Source organism: Corythoichthys intestinalis, chromosome 15 (genome assembly GCF_030265065.1).
Source record: "Corythoichthys intestinalis isolate RoL2023-P3 chromosome 15, ASM3026506v1, whole genome shotgun sequence".
Classification (NCBI taxonomy): Eukaryota; Metazoa; Chordata; class Actinopteri; order Syngnathiformes; family Syngnathidae; genus Corythoichthys; species Corythoichthys intestinalis.
This window is the reverse complement of record NC_080409.1, coordinates 29394534-29417456: the sequence shown is the minus strand read 5'-3', so window position 1 is coordinate 29417456 and position 22923 is coordinate 29394534. Positions and strand designations below refer to the sequence as shown.

The window sequence follows — 22923 nt, the reverse complement described above, 5'->3', positions numbered from 1 at the left end:
AGCTTAGTAGAGTTCATTTATTTTCCCCTCAAAATAACTCAAAATATAGCCATTAATATCTAAACCCTTGGCAACAAAAGTGAGTACACCACATGGGAACTACGTACATCCCTAAATGTCCAAATTGAGTACTGCTTGTCATTTTCCCTCCAAAATGTCATGCGACTCGTTACAGGAGTGCTGTCAGCATTGCTGCAGAGATTGAAGAGGTGAGGGGTCAGCCTGTTAGTGCTCAGACCATACTCTACATCAAATTGGTGTGCATGGCTATCATCCCAGGAGGAGGAAGACGGTACACAAGAAAGCCTGCAAAGTTTGCTGAACACATGTCAAAAAAGCACATGGATTACTGGAACCATGTCCGATGGTCTGATGAGACGAAGATTAATTTGTTTAGTTCCAATGGTCTCAAGCATGTGTGGCGGCGACCAGGTGAGAAGTACAAAGATAAGTGTGTCATGCCTACAGTCAAGCATGGTGATGGGAATGACCCCCCCACCTCTTCAATCTCTGCAGCAATGCTGACAGCACTCCTGTAACAAGTCACATGAGATTTTGGAGGGAAAATGACAAGCAGTCCTCAATTTGGACATTTAGGGATGTACGTAGTTCCCATGCGGTGTACTCACTTATGTTGCCAGGGGTTTAGATATTAATGGCTATATTTTGAGTTATTTTGAGGGGAAAATAAATGAACACTATTATATAAACTGCACACAGATTACTTATCATTGTGTCAAAGTGTCATTTTGTCAGTGTTGTGTCATTTTGTCAGTGTTGTCCCATGAAAAGATATACTTAAATTAGGGCTGTCAAAATTATCGCGTTAACGGGGGGTAATTAATTTTTTAAATTAATCACGTTAAAATATTTGATGCAATTAACACACATGCCCCGCTCAAACAGATTAAAATGACAGCGCAGTGCAATGTCACTTTGTTGCTTGTGTTTTATGCAGTTTTGTCGTCCTCTGCTGGCGCTTGGATGCGACTAATTTTATAGGCTTCAGCACCCATGAGCATTGTGTAATGATTGACATCAACAATGGCGGGCTACTAGTTTATTTTTTGATTGAAAATTTAACAAATTTTATTAAAACGAAAACATTAAGAGGGGTTTTAATATAAAATTTCTATAACTTGTACTAACATTTATCTTTTAAGAACTACAAGTCTTTCTATCCATGGATCGCTTTAACAGAATGTTAATAATGTTAATGCCATCTTGTTGATTTATTGTTATAATCAACAAATACAGTACTTATATACCATATGTTGAATGTATATATCCATCTTGTGTCTTATCTTTCCATTCCAACAATAATTTACTGAAAAATATGGCATATTTTATAGATGGTTTGAATTGCAATTAATTATGATTAATTTTAAAGCTGTAATTAACTCGATTAAAAATTTTAATGGTTTGACAGCCCTAACTTAAACATCTGCAGATATGCGAGGGGTGTACTCACTACTCATTTTTGGGATACACTGTAAGAGCACCAAAATGAAAAAACTTTCCATCCAAATGTGACTTTTTTTCAATTTGCAGTTTTGTTGTGCTGCATTTTGGACCAGAAGATAAAGCTGATGAAAAGACATCAATTTTTGTTTTTTTTGTTTTTTTAATCCAAAAGAAAATTGGTGCATGGTCCCGTTTATGCTAAACAAAACCTGTTTTGTCCCAACTAAGAGACTCACTTTTGGACGAGGTCCAATCTGTACTCAAAGAGTGAGAAGTTCATGAGCTTGGCAGCAATGTCGGCCTCCACAAACTCCCGCACCTTGCTGTAGCCCAGGCCTTCGTATAGCTTTTGCGCATCCGTCTGGACCACCGAAGTGACCAGGACCACGCCGGCGTAGCCCCTGGCTCGCGTGAACTCCGCTACTGTCCGGCACAGTTTTTTGGCAACGCCGGTACGACGGTATCCGCGCCGCACTGACATGCGCTTGAGCTCCAGGCAGTCCGGGTAGCTGGGGTTAGGCAAGCAGGACACGGTGCCCACAAGGCGACCCTCGCACTCGGCCACCCAGAAACAGGCGTCGGGAGGCGACATGTAGGTGTCACCGATGTGGGCCAGGTCGGCACCACAGCACGCATCAATGTAGCCGTTGAACTTGTGGACCAGCAGCTGGCGGGCAGCGGCCAGCAGCAGTGTGACAGCAAGGATGGGCAGCAAGAAGGACTTGGAGCTGGCCATGAGGGCGCAAAAGGTGCACACCAGAAGCATCTGGCTCAGCGGTTGCTTCAGGACGTGCACGAAGGACGTCGGCACGTGCTCGCTCATGCCTAAAGTGAAGAGTTCCCGCACCGCCGGGCCGTCGCCCTCGCGGTATTCGCGGATCTCCACCAGCGCCATTGGCTGCCCGTGAAAAAGCCTTTAAAAAAAAAAAAAAAATGTTTCGGGGTAAATTTGTAATTCATTCACACTCTGGCAGTGACTATTTTTAATTTTAAAAAACCTAAACATTTGAGACCTGTTTTTGAAAAAAATTAAAACAATGACTAAGAAATTAAATATATATATATTAGGGCTGTCAAACGATTAAAAATTTTAATCGAGTTAATTACAGCTTAAAAATTACTTAATCGTAATTAATCGCAATTAATCGCAATTCAAACCATCTATAAAATATGCCATATTTTTCTGTAAATTATTGTTGGAATGGAAAGATAAGACACAAGATGGACATATAAATTCGTATACGTGTACATACGGTACATAAGGACTGTATTCGTTTATTATAACAATAAATCAACAAGATGGCATTAACATTATTAACATTCTGTTAAAAGCGATCCATGGATAGAGGGACTTGTAGTTCTTAAAAGAAAAATGTTAGTACAAGTTATAGAAATTTTATATTAAAACCCCTCTTAATGTTTTCGTTTTAATAAAATTTGTAAAATTTTCAATCAAAAAATAAACTAGTAGCCCGCCAGTGTTGATGTCAATAATTACTTACACAATGTAATGGGTGCTGAAGACTATAAAATCAGTCGCACCCAAGCGCCAGCAGAGGGCAGCAAAACTCCATAAAACACAAGTGAGCGTTTCACTGTACTGTCATTTAAATCTGTCAAAGCGGGACATCTGCGTTAATTGCGTCAAATATTTTAACGTGATTAAGTAAAAAAGTTAATTAACGTCCGTTAACGCGATAATTTTGACAGCCCTAATATATATATATATATATATATATATATATATATATATATATATATATATATATATATATATATATATATACATTTTTTTTAATTAAATTTGACATTCAATAGATTAAAAAACAGTTTAAAACATTAAAAGAAAAACTAAAACAATGATGAATATAAAAATAATGAAAATAGATAATAAACAATATTTTAAATGAAAATAAATTCAAAATAAAATCAAATTCATAAAAAATAAAAGGCACTTAAATCAAGAAAATTGAAAAATAATGAAGACATGCTTTTGAAAAAAAAAAAATTTAAACAATGATTGAGAAACAATTAAAAAAAAAAAAAAAATCAAAACGCAAATAAAAATGTTGGAATTGAAAAAATAATTAACAAGAAAAAAAAAAAACATTTTTTTAAAAGACATGCTTTTAAAGTCCAACAATATGAATACAGTGGTACCTCTACATACGATCACTTCGACACACGATCTTTTCGACATCCGACGTAAAATTTGAGCCGCCATTTGTTTCTACATCCGACGAGTTGCTCGAAATACGACGACATGACAGCACTGCAAACGAACGCACGGTGGATTTTCTTGTGTGAGAAATCAACACAGTTTTCAAAAAAAGTTGATACAGTTGGAGAAACAAGGAAAAAAGTGATGCTTACCTTTGAAATGAAGATGCAAGTTATAGAAAAATATGAGCTTGGTGTGCGCGTCCCTGAACTGGCTCAACAATACAGCTCCATGGTCCTCTTCCGACCACCGTTCGCCACTATTTATAAGTTAAGGTGACAATTATTATTGTGGTAACATTGCCAAGGAAATCGCCAGCTTCGTCACGTTTTTATCATTTATTTAAGAACTTATCCAACACAAAACGCCCATTGTCTTAAGCAGTTGACTGCTCTCAAGAAAATGAAAGTATTATCTCTACCGCACCGACCTATCTCACCGTGACGTCAGCTTCGCGGTGCGTTCAGGGACAGTAAAAAGTGTCCGCCATATTAGAATCCAATTCGTTACATTATTTACAGGAATAATTATTAATTATTCTTCTTATTATTATATTATTCTGACTTATTTATTTATAACTTATTTGTTTTTCTATGTTTAATTGCCATTTGTAACAGTGCCAGCAGTATTTATTAAGAATTTAGTGTATGTTTTTAGGCTTTGGAACGAATTAATGGAATTATAATGTATTCCTATGGGAAAATCCTGCTCGACATACGACCATTTCGACTTACAAACAAGGTCCTGGAACGAATTAAATTCGTATGTAGAGGTACCACTGTATTTGGAAAGCAGTTGAAAATGACAAAGACAGGAATCCTGGCAGGATTAATAAATAGGTCCAAGCACAAGAGTTCTTCTCTGACCCTAAAATCATGAAGATAAAAATCATGAGGAGGAAAAAAAAAGGTTGCAGATCTATAAGAATTTTTATGCATACCTCTACTTATGTTATAGTATACCCATTATCAGATAATCCCGAATAAATACGTTTTGGCAGAAGAAATTACTACAGGTGCACAATAATTATCGGTCCGATAACTGGAATTATGCCATCCCAATAAATCCAATAACATTATTAATAGGTCCGATCATATATAATATTTTTGGCACGGTGTCGATGGATTGGGATGTGTGCGTTTGAGTTGTTTCATGGACGTTCTTGTCTTCGTTTTGTTCATTATAATAATGTTCATGTCATTATGAAAATTCTGGTTAGGGCAAAGGCAAGTCGATGCTGAATCCACCACTAGTATTTTTGGCCTACACATGTTCAAAGATTTATGTGAATATGCATTTAAAAATTATATACAGGGTGTCCATAAAGTCTCTTTACCATTTCCAAAATTTATTAAAATGCAAATGAGTAGATATTTCATTCTAATTTGTTCTATTATATTCAGCATTTATTGAAGTTTTTTTTTTTTACCTTTTAATACACTTCTACATGGGCACCATTAGTTGCACGAAGCACATCAAGACGGTACTTGATTTCTTGCAATGTTTGCTGTAGCATTGCCTCATCAATTGTGGCAATGGCATCAGTAATCCTTCGCTTAAGGTCAGTAATGTCCCTTATCTTTGTTCGATACAGGATATCTTTAACATAGCCCCATAGAAAGAAGTCCAGAGGAGTGATATCTGGTGAACGTGACGGCCAAGGAATTGGCCCATCCCTTCCAATCCATCGGTCTGGAAATGTTTGATTGAGGAACCCACGAACATGCAGCCCCCAATATGGTGGTGCACCATCTTGCTGAAAAATGGTTGTTTGATGGTCATTCAGTTGTCGTGCCACATATTCAGTTAAAAGGTCAAGGTAAACATTTGCAGAAATTGATGTCTCGATGAAGAAAAATGGACCAATTATTCAAATGCACATGATCCCACACCACACATTCACCTTTGGGCTATTACGCTCAATTTCTCTAGTCAAGTGGGGGTGTTCTGATCCACAGATTCTTACATTGTGTTTGTTCAGTTTCCCTGAAACATGAAAGGTTGCCTCCTCACTAAAACAAACAGGATCCCGGAAACACACAAATGGAGTGTAAAAAAAAAAAAAAAAAACTTTAATAAACACTGAATACAATAGAACAAATCTGAATAAAATATCTAATTAATTGCATTTTTAATACATTTTTTAAATGGTAAAGAGACTTTATGGTAAATGGGACACCCTGTATATATATTCTCGGTTATCCTATCAGTATCGGCCTTGAGGAGCAGGAAGTTATCGATATCGGTTTCAAAAAATGGAGATCATGTACCCCTAGAAATTACTGTTTATTTTAGTCTTCTTTCCTCTTTTGCCAATAATGAAATCAGGGTACATCATACAGATGAGACAATGACAGTACAGTATTTGCCAAATCAGAATACGGATTATTCTGCTACTCATATTCAAGACAGTTGTCGATGGTTCTCCTGGACTTTTCAAACAGCGAAGCCTGAATACTATTAAAGAATTAAAAAACGAGATCTGGTATCGGATCGGAAGTGAAAAAATGTGTATCAGCGCATTTAAATTTATCAACCTCAGCAGACTTACATGTATTTTGAACATGGCCAAAGTCTGGCTGGCTTGTCAAGTCCTCAAATAACCTCAAAATCACTAGGATAAAATCATTTGTTGAGATGTAACCGCAGGCAACTTTTATGATTCCGGTGTATATTTCAGCAAGTTAAAAGAACGTTTTTGTTTTGTTTTTTCAGATTTGTGTTGCCATTTATTTTATGCAGAAAACAAAGGCTACAGCTAGCTAGCTAGCTAGCTAGCTAGTTGGCAAAGCGACGCTAACACACCATGACATCTGTATGTGATTCCAGAGAAGCTTGTAAAATGAAGACGAACAACGCACCCGGTGTATCTCAGCGTTCCGGTCGGGTTCGAGTGGAAGAGGAGCGTTAAGGTCAACGCCTGAAGGTGAAGGCAACTAAAGTGAGGTCATCTCACGCAGTTTAGCTTAGCATTCTCAAAGTTGATGTTGCCCTCGGAGGCAGGATGGCCGGTGATGCGTTCATGGCTCCAAACGCAAGATGGGAAAAATAGAACGCTTCTCAACACGAAGTTACCGTTTCATAGGACTAGTGAGCCAAAATGCAATTGATAACGTTCGTGTTTGTGTTGATCAGCATCGAACGACATTAATTCGGAACGAATGAACTATAACATTTGGTGAATATAGATATGGCAACTACCGCGTTTCCTATTTACTTTTCATACATTTAACACGTCACTTTCGAGCAGCGAGCTCACAAAAATGTAGCCTTTAAAGTTAATTTATTTTTAATGATATTTTTTTATTAGTAGTTCATTTATTTTATATTAATTTCAAAAATAGTTCAAATTCATTTTTTATCATTAATTGTAACAAAGTTATAATGGTACGCATCAAAACTATGTTAACTATCAGTGGCGTCGTTAGGCCTAAAATAGGGGGGCTTCAGCACCCCTAAACTATTCTTAAGCCCCCCCTAAATAATTCGGTGTTATTTAAAAAAAAAATACAAATTACAAAAAATGAGGACGTATTCACTATGAAATTGCCAGAATATTAGTTGAAATCAATAATCATATAACCTGTCATTAGCTTGAATATGATCACAAATCTGTCAGTTTCCTTCATAGAGTAAGGTAGAGCGCCCTTTCAGTGTGTCACTATCCGATCCATTCTACTTTTTCATATAGAGCAGCTTGTTTTCCATGTCTCCCTCCTCCAACACACCTGACTCAAATAATCAGGATCGTTATCAGGCTTCTGCAGAGCTTACTGATGAGCAGATCATTTGATTCAGGTGTTTTAAAGGAGGGAGACATGGAAAACAAGCTGGATAGGGGCCCGTCAAGGACCGGAGTTGGCTACCTCTGATATAGAGAATCCCCACATCTCTGAAAATCCAGTCCACGTTTTCCCTGTGACATTGCTAGCAGTCGGTACGACTTTTTTTTCCCTGCAGTCATTTTCTGGGCATGTCTTACCTTTATTGTTTTGCGGTCAAAAGCTACATCCCAGGTCTAAAAAAACCCGCTGCTACTTAGCTGCTGCTAGCTAGTTAGTCTGAAATGCATTGTGATGCTCCTTGTAGAGTGAAGTGTGCACTCTTATTACCACTATATTTGGGGGGACTTCTTTCTGGAGCATCAGCTGTGTTTCTCACTTTACGCATAGATGAGTACAGGAGCTGAGCGCATTTACGTATGATTATCATCAGTGGATAGTCATAATAATACACTAATAATTATCTCTCCACCACCTTTGTTGACCTGTAGGAGTCAGAGCAGAGGAGCAAAGAGGGTGACGGGGAGAGACCTCTATTTAAAAGGTGAGTTGGAGAGGAATGATTAGAAAGTGGAGAAAGCCAAGAAGAAGATTATATATAGCAAGCATAATATATTAGTATACTAGTGTATATATATATATATATGGTAAATGGTGTTACACTTATATATAAATTATCAGTCTTTGTTAGCTGTTTGTGAAGTTTTGTTTACTTACATCTTGTGTAACTCCTGGGGGCTAAGCCCCCCGTTCTTTAAACCTAGTGACGCCCCAGTTAACTAGGATAACTGGCATGATCATGTTTCGATCGCTGCCCTCTAAGTCAAAATGGATTGAGCGTCTATCGCTGTCAATTGCAGCCAACGAGTTCGTTAATGAAAAAGGTTATTGGTATTGGGAGGTTGTTGGTGTGTTTCTTTACCTTCAGAGTCGTATGTGGTAATTTGACAAAGTTACTGTGTGGTCGATTTTTAAAGCAATTCTGGTTCATCTGTCAATGGCAGCTAATGAGTTAAGGGTATACATTTTGCATTCATTGACTATTTGTTCTTTTTAATTAAATAATATTTCTGAGTATTTCTTTAATTCTCTAAATTTGAACTACAAATAATAGAAATGAAATTTGATGAAGTGACAATGAAAGTACATAGACTTCACAATTATATATTAGGAAGTCTGTGGAAATTATTTAATCCTCCTTAAGGGTGTTTTTCTATCACGTTGGAAAAATCACATCATCCATCTTCCGTGCCGCTTATCCTCACGAGGGTCTTGGGGTTGCTGTAGCCCTTCCCAGCTAACTATGGGCCATAGGTGGGATACTTCCTGAATTAGTTGCCAGACAATCACATCAATAAAAAAAAAAAAAGACAAAAAGAACCAATTCTAAGTGAAGATTGATTTTCACTTCAGTAGCAGCAATGTTGATTCATCCAGAAATAAAGGGACAACATGTTTAATTCATATTGAGAAAACTATTCGCAGCAATTTTCATTCCCGTCTAAAAATTTATAGAAGTCATAAAAACACTTGAAATTAAAAAATGTAAAATGATCAAAATGGATTTGAAAGTGCTAGAACACTTGGTGACACTACTCCAATCATTGCATTATTATTTACAATATTGAAAATATTTTGTATTTATACTTAGAGGTTTTTTTGCATCGGAGTCAGATTTACACGGTCCCCCTTTTTTTTTTTTTTTTTTTTTTTTTTTTTTACACGAGACCCAAATAAACCCTGAGCATTTCAATATAAAACCCTCTCAAAGATGAAATAAAAATACACATCATTCCCTTCTAAAATCAAGTTTGATTGTACAGCAAGGACCAAAAAACACAAAGAAAATCATAGCTAAAGAATAAAACTGTACAGTACAGCACCAAGCAATGGTTGCATTTTGTCTGTTTGTATATCGTTTTGTCTGTAGAAAACATTTTTGGAATGTGGAAGACTAAAGTCCTGTTGCAGGTTTCTTATCCAAGGTTGATGTCTCCGGCAAACACAGTGATAAGCAGGATGACAGCAAAGCCGCTGAGCAGCCCAGCATTCTGGATCAGGAAGAAGAGAGCCTTGGCCCGGGTGCCCTCCTGTTGCCGTGAGATGGCGTCCATCTCTGGGAACTGAGCACCAACGCCATCATTATCATGCCATTAATTTTGGATAATTTAGAGTTTACCTTTTTCAGAAATGTTAATTTTTTAAAATTGTTTTTATTTTTATGCAATCAAATTTTTTTTTCTTTCAAAACCATCTCATTTTTTATTGTATTATTCATTTATTATTATCATTAAAAAAAAAAAAAAAATTTTTTTTAAACGTCTGACATCACACCAGATTCTACATTGTAAAGTTTTTTTGATTGTTCCAAAAATGAGTCATCTAATCAAATATGAATGCAATATAGCGAGGGGAAAAAAAAACAGCAAAAAGCGAGCCGGTTTGTGAAAAAAGAAGCACGTCGACGAGACCCACCATGTCAGCCAGAGCGATGTAGAGGAACATGCCGCCGGCCACGGCGAAGATGGGGTTGGGAGCGAAGTTGCTGCCCAGCAGCACACCTAATACCAGCCCCACGTAGCACGACATCGCCGACAGCAGGTTGAAGAAGACGGCCTGCGGGACGCTCATGCCCGAGTTGAGCAGGATCACAAAGTCACCTGCGGCGGTACTCACGTCAACATTTTGCTGGTGGTCGGCAGAAAGTACTGTACGTACCGAGCTCGTGGGGAAACTCCTCGCAGACGATGGCAATGGAGGTGCTGAAGCCGGCCAGCGGGGACACGGTGAAAGAGGCGCCGATGGCCAGCCCGTCGATGAAGTTGTGAACGGCGTCGCTCAGCGTGATCATCCAGGCCACCGTCTTGATGCTTGCTAGACGCCTGCCGGCCAAGCAGCAAGCCCGACCGTCCTGCTGACATAAAAAACTGCTTCGACACAACAGTTTCGATCACTTCAGCCATTACACTCATTATTGTAAACTATTATCCTATGTAGTATACCTCCACCAGTAGGTGAAATACAGGGCCCTGTGTGATTAGTTGCTCCCACCAAAAAATGACAAGATTGCACATATTTTTACAATACAATACAGCGGGGAGAACAAGTATTTGATACACTGCCGGTTTTGTTGATTTTCCCACTTGCAAAGCATGTAGAGGTCTGTAATTTGTATCATAAGTTCTCTTCAACTGTGAGGGACGGAATCTAATACAAAAAAAACAGAATATCACGTTGTATGATTTTTAAATAATACATTTGCATTTAATTGCATGAAATAAGTATTTGATACATCACAAAATTTGAACTTAATATTTGGTACAGAAACCTTGGTTTGCTATTACAGATACCAAACGTTTCCTGTAGTCCTTGACAAGGTTTGCACACACTGCAGCAGGGATTTCGGCCCACTCCTCCATGCAGATCTTCTCCAGAGCCTTCAGGTTTCGGGGCTGCTGCCGGGCAACACGGACTTTCAGCTCCCTCCATAGATTTTCTATCGGGTTCAGATCTGGTTACTGGCTAGGCCACTCCAGGACCTTATGATGCTTCTTACGGAGCCACTCTTTAGTTGCCTTGGATTTGTGCTTTGGGTCGTTGTCATGCTGGAAGACCCAGCCACGACCCATCTCCAAAAAAATGATGTTTCCTCCTCCATGTTTCACGGTTGGGATGGTGTTCTTGGGGTTGTACTCATCCTTTTTTTTCCTCCAAAACACGACGAGCCGAGTTTAGACCAAAAAGTTCAATTTTGGTCTCATCCTACCACATGACCTTCTCCCATTGCTCCTCTGGATCATCCAGATGGTCAGTGGCAAACTTCAGACGTGTCTGGACATGCACTGGCTTCAGCAGCGGGACCTTGCGTGCGCTGTAGGATTTTAATCCATGATGGCGTAATGTGTTTCCGATGGTTTTCTTCGAGACTGTGGTTCCAGCTCTCTTCAGGTCATTGACCAGGTCCTGCCGTGTAGTTGTGGGCTGATCCCTCACCTTCCTCATGATCAGTGAATCCCCAAGAGGTGAGATCTTGCATGGAGCCCCAGAACGAGGCAGATTGACCGTCAACTTGAACTTCGTCCATTTTCTAATAATCGCTCCAACAGTTGTTACCTTCTCACCAAGCTGCTTGCTTATTTTCGTGTAGCTCATCCCAGCCTTGTGCAGGTCTATTATTTTATCCCTAATGTCCTTACACAGCTCTTTGGTCTTGGCCATTGTGGAGATGTTGGAGTTTGTTTGTTTGAGGATGTGAACAGGTGTCTTTTATACAGGTGACAAGTTCAAACAGGTGCAGTTACTTCCGGTAATGAGTGGAGAACAGGAGCGGTCCTTAAAAAAGAACTAAGAGCCGAAATATTTACTAGTTGGTAATGTATCAAATACTTATTTCATGCAGTTAAATACAAATTTATTATTTAAAAATTATACAATGTGATTTTCTGGATTTTTGTATCAGATTCCGTCCCTCGCAGTTGAAGAGAACTTATGATACAAATTACAGACCTCTACATGGCTTGCAAGTGGGAAAACCAACAAAATCGGCAGTGTATCAAATACTTGTTCTCCCTACTGTACGTATATATTTTGTAAGCATTGTATTTTCACAAGTAAAGACCTTATCACACTAGCGTCAGCCCAGTGTGAAGAGCGGTCCACGGCAAGCGTAAAACTGGAGGGGCCACGTAGCCTGACGTAGACGCTATCAGGAAGTGAAAAGCGGCAAGCATACCTTATTTACTGATACCTATGCACCAATACATTTATTTTTCATTGTTGCACAAGAAAACAGCAACTTAGAAGGGCATTAGAATAGCCGTGTAAAGAGTTTTACTAAATTTGGTGAGAAGGTAAATCGTTTTTTTTTTTTTTTTGTGGTTTATGAATAGGCCGGCACAATACTAGTCCTTCTCAAAAATAGCATATTTTGATAAAGTTCTATATTTTCTGTAATGTAATGACAAACATTAGACTTTCATATATTTTAGACTCATTACAACTGAAGTAGTTCAAGCCTTTTATTGTTTTAATATTGATTTTGGCAAAAAAGTCAACAAAAAACAAAAATCCTGATTTCAAAAAATTGGCATATTTCATCCGACCAATACAGAAAAAGTGTTTTTTAATACAAAAAAAGTCAACCTTCAATTTATTATATCAGCTATGCACTCAAAACTTGGTCGGGAATCCTTTTGCAGAAATGACTGCTACAATGCAGCGTGGCATGGAGGCAATCAGCCTGGGGCACTGCTGAGGTGTTATGGAGGCGCAGGATGCTTCGATAGCGGTCTTAAGCTCATCCACAGTGTTGGGTCTGGTGTTGCTCAACTTTCTCTTCACAATAACCCACAGATTCTCTATGGGGTTCAGGTCAGGAGAGTTGGCAGGCCAATTAAGCACAAACGAAAGCAAAACGCCTGGACTCATTTATCCGTTCAATTTGCTGACATACTGATATGTGATCAGCAGAGATGGTTAGCTCTGATTGGTTCATTTTTTTCTGGAACAGCAAAAAAAAAAAAAAAAGAAAAGCTTGTTGAATTGATGCGACAAAAAAAGAGCAATGAAACATAAAATGGATCAAATCTTTAAGAGCAACGAAAGAGTTGAGGAGGCTTATTTATCATATTTAGTTTTATTTGCTCTGATGGGGAGGTTCAGAACATCTTAGCTGTCAATGTGCACTTTGGACTTATATTTGTTCATTTATGTTAGGCTACTTATTCATTTCCTTTCCATTTCCTTATGATTCAAAAAAGTCAATGTTTGCGCAATCTTAATCTTAAATAAAAATTAGGAGATGGATGTTGGAGTTATTGCTGTTTTTGTTAACTTTTATTTTGCAAATCATTGAAAAAATACAATTTTGAATGAAAAATACATAAAAATTCTGGCTCCATGGTGACCTTGACGTCGGGGAGTTCCGGCAAGAAATTCTAGCCACTTCAACCCCTGGAAGTCACCAAAAGGAATGTTAATTTGAAAGTGAGAAGAGAAACTTTGCCGACAACTGCAGCTCTTTGGGGCACAAAGCATCTTTTCTTTCGTGCTGGCGCCTGACAGCTCCGCCTTTGACCAAAAGGGGGCAGCAGCCCCTTGCGCTTTGCTCGCAGTCTTGTGAAAGAGCCGTAGCAGCCACGTCAAGGTTTTCTCACTCTTTCAAAAGTTGTTGACGATGTCACACAGTCCAACATGCGGGCGGCTGGCGGCCACGTGCCTTTCTGATAACAATTGATTACCGACTGTACGTTACTTGATAAGATCAACAGCTCTCATTAAGTGTTTAGATATTAAGTGGTGGACAAAGTGCACTACAAATCATTTTGGGCAAAAGTTACTCCGAACATGGCACGCCATATTGATCGCTACATATATTCGCTTTTACTCATATGAAATTGCACAATCCCGTTTAGACCTTTTTCATGGGAGGAACCTCAAAAAATATATGGCTGATTGGACGACGGCTCTTCTTGTCACACTCGTGAAAAGTTTCCCGTCAAAAAAGTGTATTTGCTCCTCTTAATCATGAAATTAAGTTTATTTCAGGAAAAAAAGGTAAATTGATCCGTCTACAAGAACCGCTTTGCATTCCGCCATAGTATTCAAGCAGATAGTCACATGACTCACGTCTGCAGCTCCTGCCTCTTTCCGCTGATTGGCTCACCATCATAAGGCAACCAATCCACATTTAGCCACAGTATGACGTCTTGCTTCGTCTAGTTTTAGTTAACGAAAACTCAAATTTCGTCTAGTATGAGTCGGCAATTCTCAAAATGTTTATATCTATAAACTTCAAAAGTTTTAGTCCATGAATACATAAAAGATTCCCAACAATTTCGAATGAACATGACAAACGAGCACATAACTATAGAGTCTACAAGGACGTCACCATTTTCATGATGATAATCCACACTCGGCAGGAAAAAAACGCATTATTTGCAATAAACACACCTGGACGCCACGAACTGTATGCAAAATGCAAGCCCGTCGACGGGGGGGAGAGGCAACCCGGTACGTTGTCCCGGGCCTCAGGACCACAGGGTAACCTGAATGAACCTAAATCATTGTCTGATGAAATATTATGTTAAATATTATGTTCTACTCGATATATACTTATATTATATAATATTACATATTTCAAATATACCCCCCGTCTGAGCAGAGAATGATTTGACCACGCTCTGGCGCACTCAAGGCTACACTAGGTACGTACCCTGAAGCGGGAAATTCAAATCTGTAATTGTTATAAACTCTAAAAGTGGCGAGTCGTCAGAAACAGAGGCGTCGCGTCCCATTAGGCAAACCAGGCAATTTCCTAGGGCCCCCACCCAGCAGGGGCCCCAAGAGGGCCAACAGATTTAGCAAACGCAGCTTTACTGCACTGCTGCAGCAACAGTGCCAGTGAAAGCCTTCTGTCTGAGTTCCCTGAAGGGGCCCCTTCACTCGCTGTACACACCCCCTGACTATATGGATGTCTATGCCATTGACGGCCATGGACGTCCAAAATGTTTCCCATTCATTTTCAATGGGGAAAAAACCAAATTTAATGGGGAAAAATAAAATTTCCCCAAATCAACAGAAAATGACCAGATATCAATAGGACGTGTCCCCCAAACGTCCCCGACTCCAATGACGCTTATAGGGGGTGCTGCCACTGACGTCCATGGACGTCCAAATTTCCCATTCATTTCTCTTGGCATTTACTTTGTTTAATGCCATTGACGGGCATGTTTCTTTATTGTATTGATGCCAATGTACTTGGATTCCATTGACGCCTATGTAAGTTGATACCATTGACGTCCATGGACGTCCAAATTCTTTCCCATTCATTTTCAATGGCAAAAAAAAAAAAAAGTCCCCAAATCAGTAGGAAATGACCAGATATCAATAGGACGTGTACCCCAAATGTCCCCGATTGCATTGACGCTTATGGAGGGTGGTGCCATTGACGTCCATGGATGTCCAAACTTCGTATTTATTTCCAATGGCACTTCATCATGTTTTTTCATTTTATTGATGCCAATGTACTTAGATTCCATCGACACCTATGTAAGTTGATACCATTGACGTCAATGGACGTCCAATTTTTTTCCCATTCATTTTCAATGGCCAAAAAAAATATCCAAATCAACAGGAAATGACCAGACATCAATAGGATGTGTACCCCAAATGTCCCCGATTGCATTGACGTTTATGGAAGGTGCTGCCATTGACGGACATGGACGTCCAATTCTCCCAATCATTTCTAATGGCGTTTATTTTGTTTAATGCCATTGGCTTCATTATTGTCCATTCTATTGATAGACCTGAGTGGGGCTAAGATCTGTATCTCCACAGAGGAAAGACCGAATTTCTTCCGAAATTGCAGTTTCTAGTTAAATATGCTATTGCTCCAAGTCCAACTGTCCCCCTGACTTGCACACGCTTAAAGGACCCCATGTTGCTTGTTGCCTGGGGCCCCCGGGGACCCTTGCGACACCTCTGGTCAGAATTCGGGTGTGCAGAAAAGAGAAAAGAAAAAAAGATGAAGATCATAGAGGTGAATGAAGAAAAATGATGAAGTTTTTAAAAGGGGGACAAGAAGCCAGAGAATTAGGGCTAGAGTTGGCTGTGAACGGTGATGTTGGTACAGCAAAAAACATCCGCCACATTAGAACCCGATTTGTTACATTATTACAGGAATTATTGTATTATTATTATATTTTTCCGATTTTTATTTGTAATGTATTCGTTTTACTATGTGTAATTGCCATTTGTAATAGTACCAGCAGTATTTATTAAGGATTTAGTGTAGGTTTTTGGGCTGTGGAACGAATTAATGGAATTATAATGTATTCCTATGGGAAAATCCTGCTCGACATACAACCATTTTGACTTACAAACAAGGTCCAGGAACGAATTAACTTCGTATGTAGAGGTACCACTGTACACACAAAAGAAAATATTACTGTGCAAAAATATAATTTATTGCTTTTTTTTTTTTCAACATAAAATATGAACAAGTCGTCAATTCAAACATCTAAATAATGACAGATTGTCCAACATTGTGTAATGGTAAACTTTTGGCAACAATTACTTAAAGAGTAAATACCTAAGTTGCACAAAATGCCTTTAAAAGTAAGCAATTCCTAACATATATAACATTAATACACTGCAAAACACACCTCCTTAAAACTAGTCAGTTTTAAGTGTAAAGCTATTGGCAATAAGTGAAATTATCTGCCATCGCTTCAAGTGTATTTCTCTCAGATTTCTTGGAAGAAAAATAGTCAGCTGAAAATAATCTTAACAGCCTTGTTTTAAGCAATACATTATTATAGTTAATCCTAAAAAAAAACAAAAACTTGGAAGAAGGAAAGATTTTGAATAATATTTGTGGCTACAGAATATTGATTTAAGAATTTGATTATCTACTGTGACTGTAATTGATCATAGAAATATGTTAAATAATTTGAAAAGTGATTGCTAATGTTATATGCTTTGTTGCACACTGTGAAAATGATTAACTCAAAAGAGCGAGATGTCATGTACTCATTCTGCAGCGCTTTGTTTACATTTGCGGCTTTCACGACATTTGCTTCACAGCAGCTAAACTGATTGACGGCAGTACTATCTGGACGGAGTTGGAGCTCGCATCCGCGTGCGTGCTGTTTTGTGCCTGAGTTTTGTTAAGCCGAAAATAAAGGCAGCGTTACAAAGTCATCTGGTCGCTCGTCATTTTACATACTGAATGCATTATTGACTGGCTGACTTCGTTTTCTCCATGTTTAAATTACCATCTAACCACTATGCCGTCATGATAAGCTTGCTTACTGGACATCACTTTTTCATGAAGAATGGTGGTCGTATAAACTGCATTTTTTTTTTTTTATCCAGGGCTTTGGTTCTCGGGTCATATAGATTAAAAAAAACAAAAACAAAAAAACACATGTCTCGTCTCGGCGGCAGCTACGTTCGTACCGGATAATCCGCCCGCCCCAGCCGGTTTGCCGCGGCGTATTCGGGTCCTGGCTCTGCTCGCACGCCGTGGGGGAACGCTCGAGAAACCGGGGTGTTCGCCGGAGGTCCCGAAGCCGGGGAACCGGGCTCGGACCGGCCAGAGCGGCGGGCTCCGTCGGAAGACGGCTACTTGCCGACTTTCGGTCTCCAGTCGTGCCGGTGTTTAGCCTTAGATGCGAATTTACCACCCGCCTTGGGCTGCATTCCCAAACAGCCCGACTCTGTATCGTCACAAGCCCTGTAGTTTAACTTGGTTAGTGTTTACAATAGCTTTAGCATTCCCGCTAGCAGCAGCCTCGTATTCGTTCCAAAATTCTTTGTGATGCAGTTTTAAATGGCTGCTGGGTTAGTGCTTTTGAATGAGGACGCTTTCTTTCTGCCTCGTGGAACTTCTACGGTACATGTTTCGCAGATGGCGAGAGCGTCGTTTTTTCAGTAACAGCCGCCATAATATTCAACTACTTCTTGTCGTGTAACACCGCCTCCTCAAACCCTCCTCCCTCAGGGGCTTCAGAGAGGGGAGGGGTTGAGGAAGCGGCGTGCTGAATTCTTTGGTTGCGCACATTTGGAGGCAAAATCAAGTATATAATTATCGGATTGCATTATCGGTTGAATTTTTTTATTATCTGGATTATCTGTGTGACGTCATAATTGCCATTATCGGCTGATAATTATCGGTGACCGATATTATCGTGTATCTTTAGTTAAAAGTACTGTGTATATTGTCGTGACAAGCCGATGGCAGGGGTGGGGGGGCCCTATAATGGTGTCTTGTCCCCGGGCCCCTGCAAGTCTGTTAACAGCTCTGGTAAAATGTTTTCCAACAGTTTAAGAAGACACCGAGTTAACGCGAACGATATGCTAACGTTACAAGTTAAAGCAACATGGGATATCTAGCCAAAATAAGAAAGCAAAACTTACCAGCAGCAGCAACTGACACATATGTTTCACAGAACTACTTACTCAGCGGCTGGTGAACAGCACGTTACATGAGTGACACGACCAAACACTGCTAAATGCGTTCTAACTTCACATACAATAAGAAAATATCACACATTGTATAGCAAATTTTCATCTCGTTCTCGTGTCGCCAGACAACAACTGGCATCCATCTCGTTGTTTTAGTCTCCTAAGACACGTTTTCAGCGCGTCATCGTCATACAAAAATAGTTCGTTGACGAAATATTTTCGGTATCGTCATCGTTGACGAAAATAACACTGCCTTTAATGATAAAAATAGGTGTATTTTTTCAGAAACTAACCAGCTTTGTACTCCGACATTGTATTCAACCAGATCAGGGGTGGGCAAACTATTCCACAAAGGGCCGCAGTGGGTGCGGGTTTTTGTTCGTACTCATCATGAGGACAACTTTTCACCAATCTGGTTTCTTACAAGTGCAATCAGTTGATTGCAGTCAGGTGCTTCTTGTTTCCACTGAAACCTCATTGGTTAAACTGTCTGTGCTGAATCAGTTGGAACAAAGACCAGGACCCACTGCGGCCCTCGAGGACCGGTTTGCCCACCCCTGAACCAGATAGTTGCTTCCTACTCACGTCTGCAACTCCCGCCTATTTCTCCTGATTGGCTCAGTCATCAGATGGCTGCGAGGGGATTAGACACTTGAGGTTGGAAAGATGGTACCGCATGATGGATGAATGAATGAATGAATGAATGAATCAGACAGGACCGTTTTGCTTGAAAGGCTACGTTACTTTAGTCAAATCCGGCCTACCTGCCCTCTGCTGGCTGTTTTGTGTCATTAACCTCGTTTACAAGTTTTGAATTCACAGTAGAGCTACTTTAGATACGCTAATTGATCCCCCTATGAAACTGCGAACAGAGAATTTACAGCAGATTTCAACACCTTCAACGGAGTCTGCACAGAGGGGGGCTAGCGAACAAGGAAGCAAGGCAGTTGCTTAGGGCCCCGACCAATAAAAGGCCCCCTGAGAGCTGTCAATATGGACTCAAAAGAAATTACAAGAATTGGCCTTTTAAAAGGACACTGCAATAGCAAACCCCTCTTTGTGGGGGTACTTGATGCGCATTTCGTGAAAAGTGAAACTTAAGTGTAATTTTAAGTTTACTTATCTCTGTTTATTATTATTTTTCGGTATTCATTTATACTATAAAATGTATTTTTGTTCTATTCTATATACTGGACTGTCTCAGAAAATTAGAATACACAATATTCTAATTTTTTGAGACAGTCCTGTGTATATATACAGGACTGTCTCAGGAAATTAGAATACACAATATTCTAATTTCCTGAGACAGTCAGGAAATTAGAATACACAATATTCTAATTTCCTGAGACAGTCAGGAAATTAGAATATTGTGTATTCTAATTTCCTGAGACAGTCCTGTATATATACACAGGACTGTCTCAAAAAATTAGAATATTGTGTATTCTAATTTTCTGAGACAGTCCAGTATATATTGTCTACCAACTTTTTTTGATGTGGCCTTCTACATTGTTTACTTATTTACTGTGCATTTATTTGTGCAAAAAACATTTTTGCAGTGTGTATTAGGGTTGTTCCGATCATGTTTTTTTGCTCCCGATCCGATCTCGATCGTTTCAGTTTGAGTATCTGCCGATCCCGATATTTCCCGATCCAATTGATTTTTTTTTGCTCCCGATTCAATTCCAATCATTCCCGATAATTTTTCCCGATCATATACATTTTGGCAATGCATTAAGAAAAAAATGAATAAAACTTGGACGAATATATACATTCAACATACAGTAAATAAGTACTGTATTTTTTTTTAATATGACAATAAATCCTCAAGATGGCATTTACATTATTAACATTGTAATTCTTGTAATTCTTAAAGGATGAATGTGACCTTGTATATTGTGACTAAATATTGCCATCTAGTGTATTTGTTGAGCCTTCAGTAAATGATACTGCAGCCTTTTAACTTCTGCCCAAATACATGATGGGAAGTCCAACCATGACTGTGCGTAGGGGCACCAATTGATATATCTTCTCTGCATTGGGAAAGAACATAGGGTGTTAAGAAAATCATCAACTATTACCTTTCTTCCCCACATTGCCTCACACGTTATTTTTAATTGCTGAGAGAGGGATTTTAAGGCTTTAGCCACATAAAAAATGGCTCCAAAGGCTGTCAAAATTCTCTCTACTTATTATATGCTGCCTTTTAGCGCTATCCATAGATAAAACGGCGTCTTTATAGATTGAACGCGACAATGCGTGAGTGGGTCGTGCAGCGCATGCGTTAATTATTCAACGTGATTAATAAAAAAATTTAATTACTGCCCTTAACGCAATAAATTTGATAGCTCTCCTTTAAGCCAAAACTACTCTGGATAAGTGTAAGACACTTTGTCTGTAACGTTAATTCCAATTAGAAAACCATTTAAATAAAAAAATATATATATACATATATTAAAAAAAAGGCATGTCCGATATATTTTTGCCGATTCCGATACTTTGAAAATGACGTGATCGGACCCGATCGATTGGGACATCTTTAGTGTGTATGGATGGGTTGGGGGTCCCAGGGATTTTAGCTTGGAGCCTCAGTAGACTCTTGCAAAGCCACAGAGTCTATGGAATACATGGCGAGGTGCAGAATATTTCATTTTACCTGTAGTTTTCAACCCAGGTTCTCGATGTTGCAGTAAAATAGGTTCTGCCATTGGCCTTGCATGTTATGGAAAGAGAGCAGGAGGTTTTTTGTTTGTTTGTTTGTTTTAAGCTGTGGCTTCAGTGTGGCCAGGATATGTCAGGCAAATACCAAACGCTTTACAACACAAATGCAAAATGACCATAAGTGAACTACTCGAAACGAAAGTGGACTTACAACAGAATCAGACTTTCGACGGTAGATACAAATTGGTAGATCTCTCTTTGTGAGCATCTCCGCTCAGAAGTAGTCATTCAGTAGATATTGTTGTATGATATTAGCGGCTAACGTAATAATCCAGTAGAACTTGGTTGTAGCTCAGACGTTAGCCGCTAACGTTAGCTGTTGTACGCCTTTTAATGGAAGCACTTGGATTCTGAGAGAGCGAATTGGCTTAATGTAAATTGGTCGCCATATGACAAACTTTCACATTTTTGTTTTCTTGTCTCATCAGACAAAAACTGGCAATCGTCTCGTCATGTTAACATCATCCAAGATTCGTCTTTAGCTCGTCATCCTCACGTCATTGTCGTGAAAAAATGTTCATCAATGAAATATTTTTGTAATTGTCATCATTAAAGAAAACAGCACTGATCAGCTATTAAAATAATATTTTGTGGCACATCTACGGCATTATAGGCACATTTCGACAGCACATGGCCAGGTTTTTTTTTTTCACCCAGATGTGTATTGACCTGATGTTCGGGTTTCTAACCTGATCGAGATTGATGTCTTCAGTGCGTTGAGAGCTGACGCTGCTGCGCTCGGCCGTGCTGATGCTGCTGACGCTAGTCAAAACCAGCCTGGAGTCCTTCTTCTCCCCATTAGCCAATGAGTCGTCAACCGTGGCGAAATGCGACGGCGGATTGTGCTAGTGATAAAAAGAAAGGAGTCATGACGGCCTGATAGGAAAGAGCTACATAGTCGCAAGGAAAGAATCCGAAAAGTAGCAACAGGTTGTAACAAATGACCAACATTTACTTGGAACTGAATTTGATGCTGACTCCAGTGCAAACTCCTACAATTTTAGAAAAGTTCTCAGTCATAATTTAATGTTATGCCGCCTCATTTCCAATTGCAGGAAATGAAGACAAACCAGACAAAACTCAAAGTTGGCTCAAGACACTTCGTCAAGATTAGGCCATTGCTGGTCGTAGTTCATTTTACACTTGTTGTTACAGTTGATGTTCGTTATAGATTTTATTGATAATATATACTTCTATGCTTTATTTTTTATCATGTCCTTAACAGTGTTGTAATCTGTAATCTGATTACTTTCTTTCAGTAACGAGCAATCTAACGCGTTCATTTTTCCAAGCCAGTAATCTGATTAAAGTTAGTTTCCTCGGTGCCTGTGCGTTACTATTTTGTTGTTGCCTCATACTGTATGTAGAATGAAGAATATTGTAGTCATGTACGAAGAGCATTTGAAAACAAAATACTGCGCTTGAGTTTAGGAGTGACATCACATCTCACGTTTTCTCATCGGGGGGAAAAAAACGGGTCACGTGTATTACCATCCTGCCTGTGCGCGCTCCGTCTGCCACGGTGGTCAACAACATAGCCTGGCTAGTGGCAACCTATCAGAATGCTAACAGTAAAGGAGCCGGAGAGAGACAACAAACGGCTGCATTTGCTCACTGGAGATACAGCCATTACTTCACATATCCGTCCAGTAAAGATGACAAAAATATCTCTGTGCGTTGCAAACTCTGCGCAGGCTCAGAAAGACTGTCGACCGCTAAAAACTCGACATCCAATTCAACAAGGAAGCACTTGGAATTACAGCACAACGC

The 22923-nt window shown here is 39.3% G+C and overlaps 2 protein-coding genes across 7 annotated transcripts in view; both read right to left on the bottom strand.

Moving 5' to 3' along the window:
• Positions 1–683: 683 nt before the first annotated feature.
• On the bottom strand, positions 684–7379 carry nat8 (N-acetyltransferase 8). 3 transcript variants are annotated; one of them, XM_057860452.1, is made up of 2 exons: positions 7269–7379; positions 684–2378 (listed from the first exon to the last, which is right to left on the bottom strand). In XM_057860452.1, exon 2 carries the CDS (start codon positions 2357–2359, stop codon positions 1697–1699), a length of 663 nt encoding a protein of 220 aa, XP_057716435.1. In that variant the 5' UTR covers positions 2360–2378; positions 7269–7379; the 3' UTR covers positions 684–1696. The 3 variants fall into 3 exon arrangements, with proteins under 3 accessions (XP_057716435.1, XP_057716433.1, XP_057716434.1); XM_057860450.1 differs by lacking the exon at positions 7269–7379 and adding an exon at positions 6491–6861; XM_057860451.1 differs by lacking the exon at positions 7269–7379 and adding an exon at positions 6547–6854.
• A 479-nt stretch (positions 7380–7858) lies between these two features.
• slc39a8 (solute carrier family 39 member 8) overlaps positions 7859–22923 on the bottom strand; it is a 40252-nt gene continuing 25187 nt past the window's right edge. Inside the window, exons 5-8 of one of the 4 annotated variants that reach the window (XM_057860448.1) lie at positions 21843–21998; positions 10186–10381; positions 9943–10127; positions 7859–9590 (exon numbers count right to left, since the gene is read on the bottom strand). In XM_057860448.1, the coding sequence (XP_057716431.1) occupies positions 9444–9590; positions 9943–10127; positions 10186–10381; positions 21843–21998 (684 nt within the window). In that variant the 3' untranslated portion in view covers positions 7859–9443. The remainder of the gene's footprint in view (positions 9591–9942; positions 10128–10185; positions 10382–21842; positions 21999–22923) is intronic. The other 3 variants (XM_057860449.1, XM_057860446.1, XM_057860447.1) reach the window with 3 other exon arrangements.